The 20,443-nt window shown below is 46.0% G+C and overlaps 1 protein-coding gene across 4 annotated transcripts in view; it reads left to right on the top strand.

The window, feature by feature from the left end:
- LOC127569989 (MAP7 domain-containing protein 2-like) overlaps positions 1–20,443 on the top strand; it is a 96,389-nt gene that overhangs the window by 12,975 nt on the left and 62,971 nt on the right. For 3 of the 4 annotated variants that reach the window (XM_052015131.1, XM_052015130.1, XM_052015129.1), the window contains exons 4-6: positions 10,292–10,406; positions 11,393–11,488; positions 11,872–11,982. In XM_052015131.1, the coding sequence (XP_051871091.1) occupies positions 10,292–10,406; positions 11,393–11,488; positions 11,872–11,982 (322 nt within the window). Of the gene's footprint in view, positions 1–10,044; positions 10,065–10,291; positions 10,407–11,392; positions 11,489–11,871; positions 11,983–20,443 lie in introns of those variants that run through there. The other variant, XM_052015132.1, reaches the window with a different exon arrangement.

The raw sequence follows: 20,443 nt of genomic DNA, 5'->3' as shown, positions 1-20,443 counted from the left end.
TTAAACACAGAATGATTTGCCTTTTCCAGAAACCTGTAATGAAATATGAACGCTGCATAAAAAACCTATGAGAATGACCAGTGAGTCATGAAAGCAGAAAAGACATACATTGATTATTTATGACTGTTTTCCAAAGGGACTGCTTTAGGCTGGGAAATTTGTCAATTATCTATACTTGTACTGCTCACCAGCAATGCAGTGTGTGTAAGGGCATGTCTGCAACAATGCAGCTGTTTTATTTATGCAAGCATTTGTATTTTTTCTCATACAGGAACTCTGTTGTATTTATTGCATTGTTAAATTGATTTGTCAGTGAGCATTGACTTTAAGCTATTAGTTGGTAGCGCTCTAGATCCTGAGTCAAAAAATATCCTGCATAAGACCCACCCTATTGTCTCGAGACTGGGTTGTCACTGACTCTACATTACTGGGAGAGTGCCGATATCCAACTGAGATGTTAAGCAGAGGACTCTCCAACGTTCCCGGCCAACGTGAAGGATCTCACGGCACAGTTTGGAGGAATAGTTGGTTAGTTACCACCTCCCTGCAGATAATAGAACATAGAACAGTACAGCACAGGAACAGGTCCTTCAACCCACCATGTCTGCACCAAATGCAATGCCAAATTAAACTAAGGCCCTTCTGCCTGCACATGGTCCATATCCCTCAATTTCCTGCATATTCAGAATCAGGTCTATGACATATGTCGTGAAATCTGTTGTTTTGTGGCAGCAGTTCAGTGCAAAGACAAAAAGTTGCTACAAATTACAAAATAAACGAATATTGCAAAAAAGGAATAATAAAGTAGTGTTCATGAGTTCATGGACCGTTCAGAAATCTGATGGCGGAGGGGAAGGAGTGTTTCTAAACCTTCAGGCTCCTATACCTCCTCTCCAATGGTAGCAACGAGAAGAGGCATGTCCCAGATTGTGAGGGTCCTTAGTGATGGACGCCGCTTTCTTGAGGCACTGGCTCTTGAAGATGTCCTTGATGGCAGGGAGGGTTGTGCCCGTGATGGAGCTGGCTGAGTCTACAACCCTCTGCAGCCTCTTGCGATCCTGTGCATTGGAACCTCCATACCAGGCTGTGATGCAACCAGTCAGAATGCTCTCCACCGTACATCTATAGAAATTTGTAAGAGTTTTGATGACATACCAAGTCTCCTCAAACTCCTAATGAATTTGAGCCGCTGGAATGCCTTCTTTGTGATTGCATCAATGTGTTGGGCCCAGGATAGATCCTCTGAGATGTTGACGCCCAGGAATTTGAAGCTGCTTACCGTTTCCACCACTGACCCCGTGTCTGTCTAACAGCCTCTTAAACACCACTATTAGGCTGAATTAGGCTGGTGTGTTTCCTATTTCACATTAGTGCACCTGAACTAGATTTCATTTGCTTTAAATCACTGTGGGACATCTTGCGGTGGAGATGGTGCTGTGTTATTCTAAATCCTGTTATCCTGCTACTTGCTCTGTAGATGTGACTGCTTAGGCTGCAGGACAGAGTCCTTCGTATTTTCTTCTGTATATAGCTGAGAATATTGCTTCGGGGGCAGAGTTCTGGAGTGCCAATGTGGTAGGGTTTGTTCCAGTGATGTAGTGAGAGGCAGGTGTGTGTTGTGCTGCATCTGAGTGCAGCCACCTCTCACTTTCCCCTCCCAACTCCCCCTGCTGGCAAACCAGCACTATGGCAACCCGTGGCAGACAAACACAATGAATCACAACTCAGTCGACTATATTTGATGATATGGGAAGTGCTGTTATTTTTTGGGTTGGTTTTGGGGAGGGGAGGGAGGATCTTCTATTTCACAAATATGCTGACTTTCGTGCCCTGTTATTCAGCTATTTTGCTGCACTTGACTGAACTGTGGCTTTAAGAGCATGTTATTGATTGCGTTTGATACCTGTAATCCTCCAGATAAGATCACAATGTAATGCCAGGAACTGGAAGGACATCACTGCTGAGAAAGTGCTGAAGTCATCAATTAATTCTGCCCCAAACAGAACAGCTCCTTCTTTGTAAACCCTGAGGGAGCAGAAAGATTGGAGTTGTAGACAGTGTAGAGGGCTGTCAAAGGATACAGCAGGATATTGATCAATTACAGATATGGGCAGGGAAATGGCAGATGGAGTTTAATCTGGGTAAGTTACACTTTGGGAGATCAAATGAAAGAGGAAAATATACAGTTAATGGCAGGAGCCTAAACAGCATTGATGTACAGGTGGATCTTGGGGTCCAAGTCCGTCAATCCCTGAAAGTGACCACGCAAGTAGATAAGGTGGTAAAGAAGGTATATGGCATGTTTGTCTTCATCGGTTGGGGAATTGAGTATAAGAGTGAGGAAGCCATGTTGCAGCTGTATAAAACTTTGGTTAGGCCGCACATGGAGTATTGTGTGCATTTCTGGTTGCCCATTACAGGGAGGATGTGGAGGCTTTGGAGAGGGTGCAGAAGAGGTTTATCAGAATGCTGCCTGGATTAGAGGGCATGTGCTATGAGGGTTGGGTTGTTTTCTCTGGAGCAGTGAATGCTGAGGGGAGACCTGATAAGAGGTTTATAAAATTATGAGAGGCATAGATAGGGTAGATAGTCAGTACCTTTTTCCCAGGGTAGAAATATCTAATACAAGAGGGCATGCATTTAAGATGAAAGTTCAAAGAAGGTGTGCAGAGCAAGGTTTTTACACAGAGAGTGATGGGTGCCTGGAATTTGCTGCCAGGGATCAGGGTGGAGGTAGGTATGATAGTGGTGTTAAAGAGGCTCTTAGATCAGCATGTGAATGTGCAGAGAATGGAGGGACATGGACGTTGTGCAGGCAGAAGGGATTAGTTGTCATTGGCTTAATTAGTTCAGCGCAACATCATGGGCTGAAGGCCCTGTTCCTGTGCTGTACTGTTCTGTGTTCTATAAGCCTTCATTTAGAAAGGTACAAGTTAATCAGCTATAGTTGACGTGGGTTAGTTGGGGGAAGGCCATACCTCACTCACCTGATTGAACTTCTTGGGGTGCCGACAAGCAAGGTTGATGAGGGCATTTGATGTCACCGACATGGATTGTAGCAGGGCATTTGACATGTTCCACAAGGCAGCCTAGTTAGAAAGGTAAAAGCCTGTGGGAGAGAAGGGAGAGTGAGAAATTGGATCTTAAATTGACTCAGTACTGGAAGCAAAGCATCATGGTTGATGGTTGTTCATGTAACTAGAACACTGTTATCAGTGGGGTTCCTCAGGGATCAGTTCTCCATCCCTGCTTTTATGATTTAGATTTAATTGGAGAGTACGTGATAAAGAAGTTTGCAGATTCCAGACACTAGCTGTGTGGTTGTCAGTGGAGGAAAGTGTTAGACTGCAGGAAGAAATAAATGTTCTGGCTAATTGAGCAGAAAAGCAGAATTTCATCCAGCAGAATGTTGAGGTGCAAAAGGCAAGGGAGTGTGCAGTGAATAGAAGGTGTGGAGGAAGAGAGGCAGTTTGGTGTACATGTCCACAGATCCTTAAAGGGAGCAGGACAGGTAAAAAAGGTGTTAAAAAGGCAGATACAACTGAGGTACTGAACATGAGAGCAGGAACTGAATACAATATGATAGGCCACAGTTCTGGTCACCACATTACAGGGAAGATGTGATCATGCAGGAGAGGGTGCAGAGGAGATTTGCGAAGATGTTGCCAGGACTAGAAAGCTGAAACTATGAGGAAAGATCGGGTGGGCTGGGGTTGTTTTCTTTGGAGCACATAAGGAGACTGTACTGAGGTGTATAAAAGGATGAGGAACTTGGGCACAGGATATAACAGGGTCCTGCTTCCCAGAGCAGGGGGAATCAGAGGGCAGGAACCAGACATTTGAAGTGATTGGTGAGGGGTTAGAGGAGGGATGAGGAAATTGTTCAGCCAGTACTTAATGGGGGTCTGGAACTCACTGGGAAAGGGTGTTGGGGGCAGATGTTTAAACAGTGCCTGGGAGTGCACTTGAAGAGCTGTGATCTGCAGGGCAGTGGACCCAGTGGTGGAGGGGGATGAGACTTTCTCAACCAGCAAGGATTCACCTGGAGGTTTCCTGTGCGATGAATGTCTCTGTCTATTCATAAATACAAATGGCACCTCACCCTAAAATCTGGGCCCACTGAAGGCAAGGTATATGAAATGTTCAGCCTCAACTACCCAGCATGAACTTCCATCCCAAGATGTTTGAGGTGCAGGGATAGGGGAGAGGCAAAAATCCAAAGGGAAGGTGTGTAGAAGGGGGCGCTGAAGAGATGAAACAGCAAAACTTTTGATGGCACTAGGGATGTGGATATGAAGATGGAAAAAGAGGTTCTGCAGGGTGTAAACAGGGATAGGAATGAGTACCTGAAATTGTTATTAAATGAGTACTTTGCATCAGTATTCACCAAGGGGGTGAATCTCCTCGGTATTCACGTTTGGGATAGTGAGATCACTGAGGGGATTGCTGATATTCAAGGGTATGTTGATATCAAGGAGGAGGAGGTGTTGGGTCTCTTGAAGAGCATTAAGGTGGATAAGTTGCCAGGGCCTGATGAGATCTATCCCAGGTTATGGGGAAGGCAAGGGAGGAGATTGCTGGGGCCTTGACAGTGACCTTTGTATCCACTTTAGCTACAGGCAGTGTCCTGGAGGACTGTAGAATAGCCAATGTTGTTCCTTTGTTTAAGAAGAGCAGTAGAGACAAACCAGGAAATTATAGGCTAGTGAGCTTTACATCAGTGGTAGGGAAATTAGTGAAGAAGATTCTTAAGGATAGGATTTGTTCACATTTGGAATAGCATGGGCTTATTGGGGATAGTGTGCATGGCTTTGTGCAGGGGAGGTTATGCCTTAGACCAGGTTCAGGAGGCTTTGGAGAGGGTGCAGAAGAGGTTCACCAGGATGTTGCCTGGATTAGAGGGTATGAGCTATAGGACAAACTTGGGTTGTTTTCTCTGGAACGTCGGAGGGTGAGGGGAGACCTGATAGAAATGTATAACATTATGAGAGCCATAGATAGGGTATAGATATTCAGAGTCTTTTTCCCAGGATAGAAATGTCAAATACTAGAGGGTATAGATTTAAGGTGAGAGGGGAAAAGCTTAAAGGAGATGTGCGGGGCACGTTTTTTTACACAGAGGGTGGTGGGTGCCTGGAACGTGCTGCCAGGGGAGGTGGTGAAAGCAGACACAATAGCAATGCATAAGAGGCATTTAGACAAACACGTGAACAGGCAGGGATTAGAGGGATACAGACCATGTGCAGGCAGAAGGGATTAATTTAATTTGGTATCATGATCGGCACAGACATGCTGTACTCTTCTGTGTTCTATGTTGAGCCACAATTGATTTGTCCATGCAGAAGATCAGGTGCTGTTCGAGTCCACACTGGAACTATGAGGACCAAGGGAAGTGAGAATGGGGCAAAGAATTAAAATTACACAGAAATGTTCCACAAGGCATTTACCTCATCTGCAGTGTTTGGTCTCCCAAGGTAGAGAAAAGCGGATTGTGAACACCAAACACAGCACACTCAACTGAAGGAAGGAAAGGTAAATTGATGTTTAACCTGGCGAGCAGATAGGAGGTGAAAGGGCAGATGTTACATGTGCTTTCAAGGGTCAGTGCTGTCTGAAGGGGATTGGGCATCCCAGAAGGAACAGTCCCTTGGGAATGCTGAGAGGGGAGGAGCAGAGAAAAGGTTCCATCACAGTGGAGGTGGTGGGAATTGTGGAAAAGGATTTGTTGAATTTGTAGACTGGACTGCACTGTGGCGCGGTGTGTAGAGCCACTGCCTCTCAGTGCCAGGGACCCAGGTTCAATCCTGACCCTCGGTGCTGTCTGTGTGGAGTTTGCACGTTCTCCCTGGGTTTCCCCTGGGTGCACTGATTTCCTCCCACATCTCAAAGACGTGTGGGTTGGAAGGTTAATTGGCCACTACGAATTGCCCCTGGTGGGAATACTGGGGGAAGTTGATGCAGATGTGAGAGAGAATGGGTCACAGAGAGAAAGGTGGGAAGGTGGGGGAATGGGATTGCTAGGAGAGTTGGCGTAGACTTGATGGGCCGAATGGCAAACAGCGAATAGAGAGGTGGGAGAACAGGAAGAACTTTATCCTGGTTCTGGGAATGAAGAGGAGGTGAGTGCGGAAAGTGGAATGGATTGCTGTAAAATATTGTGGCCTAGAACTTTTAGTGCACCCTGAAGGGTTGCTAGGAGATGTCAGTGGGACAGAAGCTGTTTTGGTTATTGTCCCAGTGCATCAAAATTCAGTCGTGTCTGAAGTCACAGCAAAGCGGGAGACGGAGTCACACAGCACAGGAAGAGCCCCTTTAGTGCTGCACGGTTTTGCAGTCAGAAGTGTGCTCGATCCCCAGGGTAAGAGTCAGGAGTTAGGCCATGAACCCAACTGGATACAAATAGACTGGGGGTGCATCAGAGCCTGGCACTGGGCAGTGGAGTAGATGGGGGGGGTGCACTTGTAGATGGTAGTGGAACAGGGATGGGAATGAGTGCTTGGGGTGGTGATGGCCTCAGGAATTTGTATAGGGAGGGGCTGTGGTTGTCTCAGGAGTGGGCTGGCTCTCAGGGGGTGTCTTACTCTCAGGGGATTTCAGTCCCTTACGCTTTAATTCCTGTAACACTTTATTCTGCATTCTGTTACTGTTTTTCCTTGTACTATCTTGATGCACTGATGTGATGAAATGATCTGTATGGATGGCATGTAAAACAAAGTTTTTCTCTGTACCTTGGTACACGTGATAATAATAAACCAATTTACCACTGTTAACAAAATGTGTCAGCGCAGTTGAATCTGGAGGGAGGTATCTTTTCTTCAAGTTTTAATGAAAGGTCATCAACCTGAAATGTTAACTGCTTTTTCATGTATCATGTATTCTCAATATCAATCCCACACTAACACTATCATCTTATGAATTGACATTGAGAAAGTGGATTTGAGAAGAGAGGGACACAGTGAGACTAGTTTAGGATTGGCGTTTAGAAGGAGACAGTAGTGGGGGTGAAGTAATTCACATTCCAACCATTCAATTTACTGCAAATCATGATAATTATCATGTGTGGATTTCTATTTAATGATGAAGTTTCAAATAAAATCTATCCACATGTTTTTCTATTCCAATAAAGCACTTAAGTAAAAGAGGGTAGAATTAAGCAGTGTGCCACCACTATTTTGGGAGATGAATGTGGAGAGTTTCAACATCTCCAATGCCGCTGACAGCGGTAATAATTCCCTTTAGTTCTTTGAAAATAAATGATCTTTTCCAGAGATCAAATGGCTTGGTTTTGTTTGAGTTTAACATGAGGATTGATCAAATTAGTATTTTCAGATAAAAAAACATTTGAGCAAATCTGTTTCTCTCTGGAGGGACTTCTAGAAGATGCAGCATTAACATTAGAGCTACTCTCTGGGTGAAATCAGGAAGCAGTTTCTTACACAACAGGTAGTGGATGCCTGGAGATCCTTCCTTCCAGGACCTAGATGCTGGGGGAACACCAGACATTTCAAAAATGGGATCAATAGACTTTTGAGGACACATGAGACTGCAGATGCTGGAATCTGGAGTGAAAAACGATGCTGGAGGAACTCCGAGGGTCAGGCAGTTTCTGTGGAGGGAAATGGACAGTCGACATTTCATCTGGACTGAAAGATAGAGGGGAGATAGCCAGTATAAAGAGGTGAGGGGAAGAGGTGGAGCAAGAGCTGGCAAGTGATGGGTATATCCAGGTGAGGGGCTGTGATAAGCAGATAGCGGAGGGGAGAGTGGAAATAGACTTTTGTTGGCCAAGGGTTTCAAGGAATACGGAGAATGGTAAATGACCTACTCCGGCCACAATCCAGTTGAAAAGAGAGTCAGGCTCAAGGGGGTGAATGTCCTGCAGCTATTCTTATTGCAAGCACATTTAGCCTATCCAGTACTGAGGGAGTGCTGCACAGTCAGAGGTGCTTTTTTTTGTAATGGTTAAGATTGTTGAATCTTGGCACATAGGGTGGCGTAGCTTGCAGAGCTGCTGTCTCACAGCTCCAGCGACTTGGGTTTGATCCTGACCTCGGGTGTTCTCTGTGTGGAGTTTTCACGTTCTCCCTATGACCACGTGGGTTTCCCCCGGATGCTCAGGTTTCCTCCCACGTCCCAAAAACATGGGGGTCGGTAGGTTAATTGCCACTGGTGTGTAGGTGGCAGGAGAACCAGGGGCTTTGATGGGCTTGGGTTACAGGGAAATAAGTGAGGGAATGGGATTGCTCTGACAGCTGGCGTAGACGCGATGGGCTGAATGGCAAATGCCTGTGTCGTAAGGGTGTATAGTGAGGTGGGAGGACCAGGAGAACCTTATCCTGGTTCTGGAAGTGGAGAGGAGGTATGGGTCGGTAGGTTAATTGGCCGCTGTAAATTGTCCCAAACATGGATGGTGGCTGGAGAATTAGCAGCCATAGGGACAGGCGGCATAGAAACAGACCCTTCGGCCCACTGAGTCTGTGCTGACCATCCACCTCTGATTTACACTAATCCTACATTAATCCCATTTCATTATGGAAAAGATGTGGAAGCTTTGGGTTGTTTTCTCTGGAGCGTGGGAGGCAGAGGGGAGACCTGATAGAAGTTTATAAAATTATGAGAGGCAAAGATAGGATAGATAGCCGGTATCTTTTTCCCAGAGTGAAAATGTCAAATTCTGGAGGACCTAGGTTTAAGGCAAGAGAGGGAAAGTTTAAAGGTGATGTGTGGGGCAAATTTTGTACACAGGTAGTGGTGGGTGCCTGGAATGTGCTGTCAGGGGTGGTGGTGGAAGCAGATATGATGGTGGAGTTTAAGAGACATTTAGCCAGACACATGAATATGCAGGGAATGGAGGGATGTGGATCATGTGCAGGCAGATGGGATTAGTTTAATTTGGCATCATGGTCGGCACAGACATGGTGGGCTGAAGGTTGTGTTCCTGTTCTGTACTGTTTCTATTTCTAAGAGATGGGAGACGATGAAATTGTGGTTCTTGGGAGAAGGGAAGAGGAGGAAGATGTTGTATTCATTGCGGACATCCTTGGCAAGGCCTGTGTGTCTTACTCAACCCTATGTGCTCTTGAGAATCTGCTGATGAGCTGCTGTCTTGAACCACTATGGTCAGCTGTGTGAAGATGGTCACATTGAAGCAATGTGCAGCTCAGGATGCCCTTCTGGCATCAAGGAGACCATGCCTCTCTCGTGTAGCTGATACCCATGTCTTTCTAAGTGGTAGGTCTGGGAGATGCCAGGGCAGATGCTTTAATGAATTGCTGCTGGAGGTTTGGTGCCCACTAGAGGCACGGTGTGTTAGAGGAGGAACGAGTGCGTGTTTAGGATGGGCTGCCTTGTCTTGTGTTGAGTGAGTGTCCTGGAATGGCCTGTTCCAAGAACGGCGCCTGCAGATTCTCTCGACCGACATTCATTTGGGACCTCCCATCGTATCTGGTCATAGAGTCAGTGCACGATGCCTGCCTCAGGATGTGAACTCATTCTGTGTACAACACACCAAGCACAACACTGGCACACATCCTGCCTCCATGGGCAGCAGTAATAACCTGTAGTGTCCATGGTGGGAACAAGTCACCTTCAGATCTTCAAGGTGACTGATATGTGATAAGTTTTTACATAAACTGTAACCGGTAAGATGATGAATAGATTCTTACATCTTTTCAGAAGTTAATGTTTGCATCAATAATAGAAACACTTATGAGTTTATCTTCATTGGAAAATGTAGTTATTAAAAATGCAACCAGATTGACAGTGCAGTGCCATTGTCTGCCATTGATGTGCACAGTCTGGGCAGCTTGGCTAGCATTTATGCTAAGAATCCTAGTCAGTGATTCAGCTATTGATCCCCTGCACTAAGTTCTCCCTCTCGCCCTGCGGTTAATGCTTGTTGGAGCATTATTCATGGGCAGATGCAGTCAGAATCTCCAATGATGTTCAAACCTATGAGAGCAGGTGCTGCTGATGATGTCAAGTGCTATTTGCATAGTAGTTCAGCATCCTGTGCTGATAGCCTTACTCCTGGGTATGGTGACATTGTCAGGAGGTTTATGATGGTATGTTTTTGCTGCTTATTTGATACTGAATTCTGGAAGCTACCTAGCTTTTACCAATTTAATGCATTTTGTTGTTTCTTTTGCATAAGAATTTTATAACCGCAGTGAGCTCTGAATTTTTGTTTTAGTTCAACAGGGCTGATTAAGAATGTACACATCCAGCAAAGGTGCATTGTGAACGCACTGGTGGTGATGGTGTTTTGTTTGTCTATCGCATGCATTGCTAGGAGCGTCACGAAGCCATGATGCGTCGCACTTTAGAACGTAACCAACAGTTAGAACAGCGGCAGAAGAGGTGGTCGTGGGGAGGAGCAGCACCCACTGGGACTGGAACCCGAGATGGTGAGTTAAGCTACACTGACTGCATTGCAGTTTCTAAAATGACATGAGAGTGTGCTGCTTGTGTGAGAGCTGCTCTGGGCACTCACACCACTTCAGCTTTCCGTCCATAGAATGCAGCCCCTGGTTTCAGAAAGCAAAGCAAGCTGGTTGATTTCGTAAAGTATGGACCTGTGCTCTTCCTAACCCCTCTCCTCCCTCTACATCCTGTTTATTTCCATATGGGCGTCTTTTCTTTGCTCAGCATAACATTCAGCTCGATTGTGCAATCTGTGGCAACAGCTTTTATTTGCCTCAAGCTTTGGTGCAGTGATAGGAAAATCAGGGAAGCAGGAACTGTGTGAAATCGCTGGATTTCAGATCATTAAAAATAAGGCTGACCACATTGCATTTGGTTATGTGGGCCAGATATATTAAAGAGGATCGTTAGCTCTTTGGTCAATGATAATGATATCTGTCTGGAAGCTGTTTTTAAAGCAATGTGATTTTTTTTGTCCTTAATTCTGCCATCTACAAAGATTGGCTTTCTGAAGCAATTAATCACTGATTTATTAAACCACGCCAGAACAGTGCAGAAGAAAATCTCTTCTGTCTTTGGTGAACTTGGGCGAGGAGCTTGGCCCAATTTGAGCTGGTAATTGAAAGCCCTGGCAGACTGCGAAGCCGAGACCGCTGGTGCAATTCCCTCTGCAGTGTTTCCCGTAAAGAGGTGGATCGATTTCCCCCGGGCTGCTCCCCAGTCACACTGGGAAATACTTTGGCTGATGAATAAACAGATTGTGCTGAGCCAGAAGGGGACATTGGGTGCATTCTCCAGCCGCAGGAATTAGCAGAATGTGAGATTATAACACACTGCGAGTAATCCAGACATTGAGGGCGTAGGGGCAGGGTCTTAATTTGCTCGTCATGCACTGTCTGTTGAAGTGTTATTTCCTGTAAACAATGATTCTGTTCTGCGATTCACTTTATTCCAATTCTGTGTCGTGTAGGTGAATCAGAAAATACCCCACCCCCTCCTATAGATCTAGCAGCCAACACCTATCCTCCAGAGCCTGTGGTCTTTGATGCTGCTGCTTCTAATACTGGTATTTGGGAAAGTTACTATTTACCTTACTGTCTGTTTTTAAACATTTCTAGTGTGTGGCCCACTTGTCTAACCAACTGCATTCCCACCCACTGCCCCGATGGTCTTTGCTGTTTGTATTGTTAATGCTTGGTTTTCTTTTGGGCAATTCGTCTGTTTTTTTTCAGTAGTTAGTAAGCATGGTGTGGATATTTTTGGTGAACGACCTACTTTCCTTGACACTGGTAAACCTCTGTGTTATGAGACTATTAACATGCATGCCTGTGCAATGTGGAAACTTTATTTTAAAAAGAAAAAATTCTGGTCCTTTTTTCTTGTGTCGACATAGAGCTTTAAGTGGGACTGATGTAAATGTGAATGTCCTTGCTACCTCTCTCCTTGCAGCGGCTGATAGGTTCCCAGCTCCTGCTGTGAACCTTCCCAAACAAATGGAGTCGCCGGTCTGCAAGCTCCCGCCCTCTTCTGCTGCAGCGTTCCCACGTCCCCCTGAAAGAGGCAAGTGATCACACTCCTGGTGTTACATGTGCAGTGTGCTTCTTCGGATCTGCCACTCTTACCTTCTTCCTCAAACTCCCTCAGCCCACTGGCTCTGCCGCATCCCCTCCATAGGCTGACCACAAGAGATGGATTTTTGTTCCCATTTGTGTTTAGATGCAGCATCTGCAATGTGCTCAATAGGTTGCAAAACGTCCTCGGTTTTGGATAGCCTTTCGTTAGTAGGTTCCCACTGAAACAGATCAGGTAATGGTGGTGGGGTGGGGCCACACCTCACTCTGCTAATAGAGCACACAGCAGCACTGCATATGAATTATGAGTAGGCCACACAGCCCATTCAGCCTGTCCCACCATTCTCAAGGTCGTAGAGTTATACAGCAGGGAATCAGGCCCTTTGGCCCAACCCATCCATGCTAACCATGTGGTCTACCTGAGCTAGTTCCATTTCCCTGCATTTGGTCCATATCCCTCTAAACCTTTCCTCTCCATGTACCTGTCCAAGTGTCTTTTAAACATTGTACTTGTACCCACCTCTATCACTTCCTCTGGCAGATCGTTCCACATACCCACCATTCCATGTGGGAAAAACTTTCCCCTCAAGTTTCCTTTAAATCTTTCCCCTCTCACTTTAAACCTCTGCCCTCTAGTTTTAGACCCTCCCCCCACCCTGGGAAAAAGACTGAGAAAATTCACCTTATCTCTGCCCCTCATGATTTTATAAACCTCCATAAGGTCACCCCTCAGCCTCCTTCACTCCAAGAACAATAGTCCCAGCCTACCCCGTCTCTCCTTATAACTCAAGCCCTCAGTCCGAGTAACATCCTTGTGAATCTTTTCTGCACCCTTCCAGCTTACTGACATCCTTCCTACAGCTGGGCGACCAGAACTGTGCACAATATTCTGTGTGGTCTCACCAATGTCTTGTACAGCTGTAACATGATGTCCCAACTCTTGTATTCAATGCCCTGACCGATGAAGGCAAGCATGCCAAATGCATTCTTCACCACCCTGTCTATCTGTGTCTCCACTTTCAGGGAACTATGTATCTGTACCCCTAGGTCTCTCTGTTCTACAACACTAATCTGATTTCACCTCAACTCTGCATTCCCATTTACTTTACCCCTCCCCCTTGCTTATCAGGAATCTGTCCTCCTCATGAAAATACTCAAAGACTGCTTCCACCTGCCTGGGCGGAAGAGAGTTCCAAAGACTTGCGATTATCTGTGGGAACAAGAATTCACCTCATTTAGTCTGAAATGGCGACCCCTTATGTTTAAGCAGTGAGTCCTAGTAAGAGCTTGAGATGGACTAGTTCCTCACAGTGGCCAATCATCAGCTCAGATCAAGCATGATCTGACTGAAGGGTCTACTCTGTTGTCCAGGGTACCTTTGGTGAAGGCTTATCAGTAGGTTTCTGCCTGTTCCTTCATAGATGAAGAGAATGTAATGACACAAAACCAAAGGTATTTCCAACTACTTGTTTCATGCAGTCCTATTTACTTTTTGACAGGACTATCCGGTATCCATTTCAAAACTTCATTCACCTCACTTATCCTTGTGGACAATGCACAATCTCTAGGCAATGGAGGGAGTGTAGGTGCAGAGAACAGAATGAAAGTGGGGCCAGTCAGTGGGTTTCCGCCGGTGTCACTGTGTAATGCCTATCATAATCGTCCTGCCTCTGGCTTCACGGCACCATGGAAAAATGAGTCCCATTTTGAGATACATGTCACATGAGCTACATCTAGTTTTATATTCTTTCAAGAAGCATGAAGTTTAGGGGATTAAGCACCTCTTTCCCTTTCCTTTGGCATTGTAGCCGTTGAGCACTTCCTTAAGAAAGGTGATTCCTCTGCACCTCAGTCCTGTTTACTGAAAAACTGAAAATTTCCTTTTGCACTGAATTAGGATGTAAGGGGGAGGAGGTTGAAACTATATTAGGAGGGCAGAGCAAATGGATTTTTTATGGAGAAGAGGCAAGGTGCAAAAATGGGCTAGGCCGCTGTCCAAAATCATTCCAGAAACATCAGCTGTGGGTGTCATAGAGTCATACAGCATGGAAACAGGCCCTTTGGCCCAACTAGCCCATGCTGACCAATATGTCCATCTAATCTAGTCTCGTTTGCCTGCATTTGGTTCATATCCCTCATGTTCCTGATGTGGTCGTTGCCCTCATAGCCACATTTTCCAGTGTTGCCCTATGTGCCCATGACCACTGTGTTCTAAGGATAGCCCGGGGTGGACAATCAATGCTGGTCTTCACATTTCAACACTGGATCAAAGACCTCCACCATTCCAATAGCAGGTCAGGAGAATTTTATTTCCATCACTCCCAGGATGTTGCTGGGAAGACCAACAATTGTCAGCCATTCCTAATTTCAGAAGGTGGAGGTGAGCCGTCTTCTTGCAGTCCTGGTGAAGGTGTCTCACTGTGCTGTTCAGGAGGGAGTTCCAGGATTTAGACTCAACAATGGTGTAAGAGCAAGTGATACATTTCCAAGTCAGATGGTATGTGGCCCTCCCTGTACCTGCTGGCCTTGTCCTCCTTGGTGAGAGAGGTCGGGGGTAACCTAGGTGAGTAACTCAATGCATTTTGTAGACGGTATACAATGTACTGGTGGTGTGAAAGGAATGATTGAATATGATCAAAGTCAAAGTTGAGTTTATTGTCATAGGCACAAGTACATATATGCACAGGTGCAATGAAAAATTTACTTGCAGTAGCATCACAGGTACATAGCATCATATAAGCAGCATTCACAAGAAAAATATGAATTAAGCATAAATTATACACAATTTTTACAAGAAAGAACACAATTAGAACTTAAAGAAACAAGGTTCATTTTAGTGCTAAGTGGTCAAAATGGTCATAGTGTTGTTAAGCTGTAGTGTTAGGGTTGTGCCAGTTGGTTCAAGAATTGAATGGTTGAAGGGAAGTAGCTGTTCTTGAACCTGGTGGTGTGGGACTTCAGGCTTCTGTACCTCCTGCCTGATGGTAGCTGTGAGAAGATGACATAGCCAGGATGGTGTGGGTCTTTGATGATGGATGTTGCCTTCTTGATACTACCGTTGGTGGGGAGGGATGTGACCGTGATGTATTGGGCTGAGCCCACTTTGCTCTGCAGCTTCTTACGTTCCTGTGCATTCGAATGTGTCAGTGGCTGTTCCAGCCAATGGGGTCCTGGCAGATGATGTTAGGCTTTGAATGTCGTTGGAGCTTCACTCACCTTGACCAATGGAGAGTTTTCTCTCGCACTCTGCTGTGTGTAAATGGTACCAGGAGATGAGTCACAGTGCACGGGATGCCAGCCTTGACCTGTTCTTATAGGCACAGTACTTCTGTAGCTGGTCCTGTCGGACTTCTGGTGATCTGAGGAGGTTGAAGGTGTGGGATTTGATAATGGGAATATCAGGAGTGGGTGACTGGACTTTCTCCTTGTTGGAGCTGGTTGTGTAACAAGAATATTAATTTGATCTGATCCTTCTCTTGTGGGATCACAGCTGTGTCTGCAGCCACTGCTTTATGCCCTTTAGCACACAGGTAGTCCCGTGTTGCAGCTGTGCAAAGAATTTGAATGATCTGGACTACTTCTCAGCGCATGCCTGAATGTTGTCTGGGTCTTGCTGCATGCTGGCATGGGCTGCTTCATCTGCTGAGGAACGGTGAATGGAACTGAACATTGTGCAATCATTGGTGAACATCCCCAATCCTGACCTCATGATGGAAGGAAGATCATTCATGAAGCAGCTGAAGGTGGTTGGAACATTGCCCTGAGAACTCCTGCAGCGATGTCCCATGGCTGGGATGACTGAGCCCCAACAAAGTCAAAGTCGAGTTTATTGTCATATATTGCATAAATCACACAAAAATTATACAAGAAAAGAGACAATTAGAACAAAGAAAAGTCCATTATAATCCAGAGTGATCATAGTGTTGCTATACTGATTAGGGTTGTGCAGGTCAGTTCAAGAACCGAATGGTTGAATGGAAGCAGCTGTTCTTGAACCTGGTGGTGTGGGGCTTCAGGTTTCTGTACCTCCTGCCCAATGGTAGCTGTGAGACGATGGCATGGCCCGGATGGTGGGGATCTTTGATGATAGATGTCGCCTTCTTGAGGCAGCACCTCCTGTAGTGGGGAGGGATGTGCCTGTGATGTATTGGGCTGAGTCCACTACTCTCTGCAGCTTCTTACGTTCCTGCACATTTGAATTGCCGTACCAGACTATGAAGCAACCAGTCAGGATACTTTCAACAGTATATCTGTCGGAGTTTGTTTATGCCTTGCCTTTGACACTCTTGTCCTGGGACTCTGCCACGTGGGGATGTTCCTGACGTGCCTTCTCCTGTTAGCTGTTTAATTCACCAACATTCATGACCAGAAAGGCAGGGATTTGACCTGACCCTTCTCTTGTGCGGATCACTTAACTCTGTCTGCAACCCATGCTTTTGCCTTTTTGCGCACATGTAGTCCTGTGTTGCAGCTTTACAGAGAGTTTCAATGATTTGGAGTACTTACCTTGAAGGGGACTGGAAGCAGAAGTTAAAGCTTCCTGCAACACTGTAAAACAGAACATGTGAAGTGTCGTAAAGAACGTGGAGAGGAATGGGATTAATTTCGCAAGCTATGCATAACAAGATGGGCCAAATGGTCTCTTCCTGTGGGGTATATGTTCCAAGGCTCAAGTTCAAATTCAGGTCAAGTTCACTGTTGTCCTAGGCGTATGCACACAGGGTATATATGCCATGAAAATCAGCTTTTTGCAGCAGCAGCACTACATTACAAGGTGAGGACAAACATAAGTCAACATGCACTTAAATTAACTTAAAATATACATAACTTACATGTGTGCAAAATGAACAACAAAATAAACAAAATGACACTAGTGCAAGCTGAAGACAGATAAAGCAATATAGTTTGAGGTAATGTTAGGTTTTTCAGTTCGGTTCAAGAACTTGATGGCAGTGAGGAAGAAGCTGTTGTTGAACCTTGAGGTTTGGGTCTTCAGGCTCCTGTACCTCCTGCCTGATGGCAGCATCAAGAAGAGGGCATGGCCCAGATGGTGGGGGTCCTTAGTGATGGATGTTGCCTTTTTGAGATGTTGCCTCTTGTGGATGTCCTCAGTGTGGAGGGCTGTAGCTGTGATGGAATTGGCTGATTCCACCACTCCCTGTAGCCTCTTGTGATCCTGTGCATTGGAGTTCCCAGACTAGTTCATGATGCAACCAGTCAGAATGGTTTCCACTGTACGTCTGTAGAAGTTTGTCAGAATCTTTAATGACATGCCGAATCTCCTTAAACTTCTAAAAAAAAGTAGAGACGCTGGTTTGCCTTTTTTGTGGTTGCACCTATGTTCTGGCTCCAGGAACAGTATGGGTTTCCATTTAATCCTAAACAAGCTATCACTGGATTGGCACTTCTTGAGTAGCCCAGTAACATGCTCAATGAGTACGATAGCTTGGAGCACTAGTCCTGAACTGCAGCCTCTCGTCTCCTTGGCTGGAGTTGCCAGCCTGAGTCAGGTTGAAGCAAGGTGCTGAGATCAGTGAGGATGTGGCACTGTTACCTCAGTCAGAGGCAGGTTTGGAGCAGACAGTAGTACTGAGGGAATATGTTAACAAGTCTGGTGCTTTCTCTCATAAATGAATAGCACCTTCTTAAAGTTAACTTTCAAGTTGATCTGATGTCACAAATAGATGAGACTTGCTTCTTAAAAAAAATATAGTAGGGCAGGTCTTCCCCTGAAATCCAGGCTACCACCTGCCACTCCTAAGCTGGGGCAGACTTCCTCTTGATAGAACACCAGTCCCAGGACATGAGAACCATGCGGGCAGAGTACACAGGCACAGTGCTGACTTCAACAGAGCTGGCTGTTCTCAACCTGGGACACATGATGTGGAGAAGGTAAAGCTCTCTTCATTTAATTACTTTAAATGTTTTTAATTGTGTTTTTTAGCCATTGAGTCTTAAAGCATAACCATTCCTGTCAGCTTCCACCATCTTCCTCAGGAGCCTGTTTCACAGACTTCCAGTATTGTCCCAACTTTAAAAGCAACTTGTCATGTGCAGTTGCATCCAAATTGGAGTTTGATGGTTGGCACGGACTTAGTGGGCTGAAGGGCCTGTTTCTGTGCTGTACCTTTGTACAAGTCTCTGTCACTGGCCACAACTCGAGGTGAGGGCCCACAGCTCTGGGCTGCTCGGGCCTTGTTCTTCACACCCACATCCTGGGAAGTAACAGACCATTCCAGCAGATCTTCCGAGCTGGGCAGCGGACCCTTTGTCTCTCACTTGGAGCAGATATCAGTTTCACCTCCCAACAGTGGTGGAATCTCTTTCCAATGTCACTCCTGTCATTCAGAGTTATGTCCAGACTGTGTGCCTGATGCATTGTTTTGTTATCAGAAACTTGTCTATGATTTGCCTGCAGGGAATGGATGTTATTGGGAAATGCTGTCATAAGTCAGGGGTATAACCAGCTCAGTCTAAGTAACTTCAGACAACTGTATGCAAAAATTCCCTTTTCCTGTAGTACCACTGACTTCTCAGCATATTTTAGAAACACTATGGGTTTGCAAAGAATACTGTAGAATTTACAGAAATAGGTGGTTTGGTGCAACTATTTATTCTTCTGTGTTTATTGTATCCTCTTAGCAATGTGCAAGAAAAAGTTCTACTGTGATTTACTTATACAAAATCCTTATGTATCTCTTCAAGGATGTGATATCACAGTTGTGTTGTTGGATAAATTGCAGATGGTGTCACCTCTTGCACCAAGTCTACCTTCGTTCTATTGAATTATACTTTGGGCAATGTTCACCTCACTTCCCTTCACGCCCCCCCCCCCACCCCCCCATCAATCCTCACCCCAGACTGGGCTAGAAACCCTGGGACAGGAGAAGGGTGCATGTGTGTGAGACCCGTGGTTATCGGAGAGCAGTGGAAACCACAGAAGGGGAGCAGTGAGAAAGGGTCTCACAGTGAGAGAAGAGGAAACCTTCTTGAATGGACTTCACAGGGCAGCAGTACAAAGGAGACACCAGAGACTGCAGATGCTGGACTCGAGCAACAAACAATCTGCTGGAGGAACTCAGCAAGTCGAGCAACATCTGGGAGATGGATGCTCAGTTAAAGCTAGCTCTGTAGATTAAATATCTGATAGAATTAGCCTTCACTCTAATGGTCTGATCAGGGCGTCTTTTCAATTTTGAAGCAGCCTTGAGTTTCTCGTCGTGCATTTGGGCCGTCCATCTATAGCTACTGATTTCTCCTCGATGGCAGTTTTCTACTTTGATGTTCTCATGTTCCATCACCGCGTCATTACCTGGCAGCTTCTCTGACGTTGCTGAGAGAGGCCAGGCCATGATGTGCCATTTCAGGAATGATGTGTGTCAAGTAGAGGAATTAAGGGCCTCATTACGAGGTAATTTTTTGGGAAGTGGCTATCAGTCACTCAGCCAGGGGAACCAAATCCATTTGCAGTGTTGCTATTGACCATAAGTATTGCAGTTAATGTTGTATCTCGTGCCAAGGATCCAATTCTTGGAGTTCTCCTAATGGCATTGAGAATCATTAGTGTCCAGTTATGACTGAAGGGATATCTAGCTTTCCTCTGCTGCTTAATTATGCAGGGTACACCTTCTACAAGTCCTGCATAGTGGTGCACTACGAGTCTAGAAGTGGAGCGGTGGATCTTAATTGTAAATCATTGGAGTGGATCCCTCGACCTGGTGCTGCAAGTTACCAGGGTATTTGCTGACAGCTGAACCAGCCACCTTCCCACTCCCCACTTCCCAACATAGCCTGTCTCTGCCGTCCCACCAGGAAGTGGAATCTCCTGGCCTTTGCATCAGTGGGTGGTCCTGGCCAGGAAACAGGATGCCTGGGTGTTGGGAGAGGCAGTCCCGTGGTCTGGGGTTCCTGGTGGGGTAGGGGCTATGTTTGGCCGGGGGGGGGGGGGGGGGGGGGGGGGGGGGGGGGGGGAGGGAGTGAGAAGTGTTCGTTGCCCATGTGATGGCCTGCCCAAAATACCAGCCAGTGAGGCAGGGGCAATTGGAGCAAAGGAAAGGACATCATCAGTGAGGGTGACGGCTGGTCACGTGGCCCCGCATGGTGGTTGGTGAGGAGACAGCCAGGATTTCCACTGACTTGAAGTTCAGCCACAAATGATCAAATGACAAACAATCTGCTGGAGGAACTCAGCAGGTCGAGCAGCATCTGTGGGTGGGGAGGAATTGTGGGCAGGCACAGTGGTGTAGTGGTTAGCGTAATGCTTTACAGCACCACCGACTGGGTTCAATTCTGGTCGCTGTCTGTAAGGAGTTTGTACGTTCTTCCTGTGTCTGTGTGTGTTTCCTCCGGGTTCTCCGGTTTCCTCCCACATTCCAAAGATACAGGTTCGGAGTTGTGAGCATGCTATGTTGGCGCCAGAAGTGTGGCGACACTTGCAGGCTGTCCCCAGA

The sequence above is a fragment of the Pristis pectinata genome, chromosome 4 (genome assembly GCF_009764475.1).
Source record: "Pristis pectinata isolate sPriPec2 chromosome 4, sPriPec2.1.pri, whole genome shotgun sequence".
Lineage (NCBI taxonomy): Eukaryota > Metazoa > Chordata > Chondrichthyes > Rhinopristiformes > Pristidae > Pristis > Pristis pectinata.
Note: the sequence above shows the minus strand (reverse complement) of the source record. Positions and strands in the feature narration are given on the sequence as shown.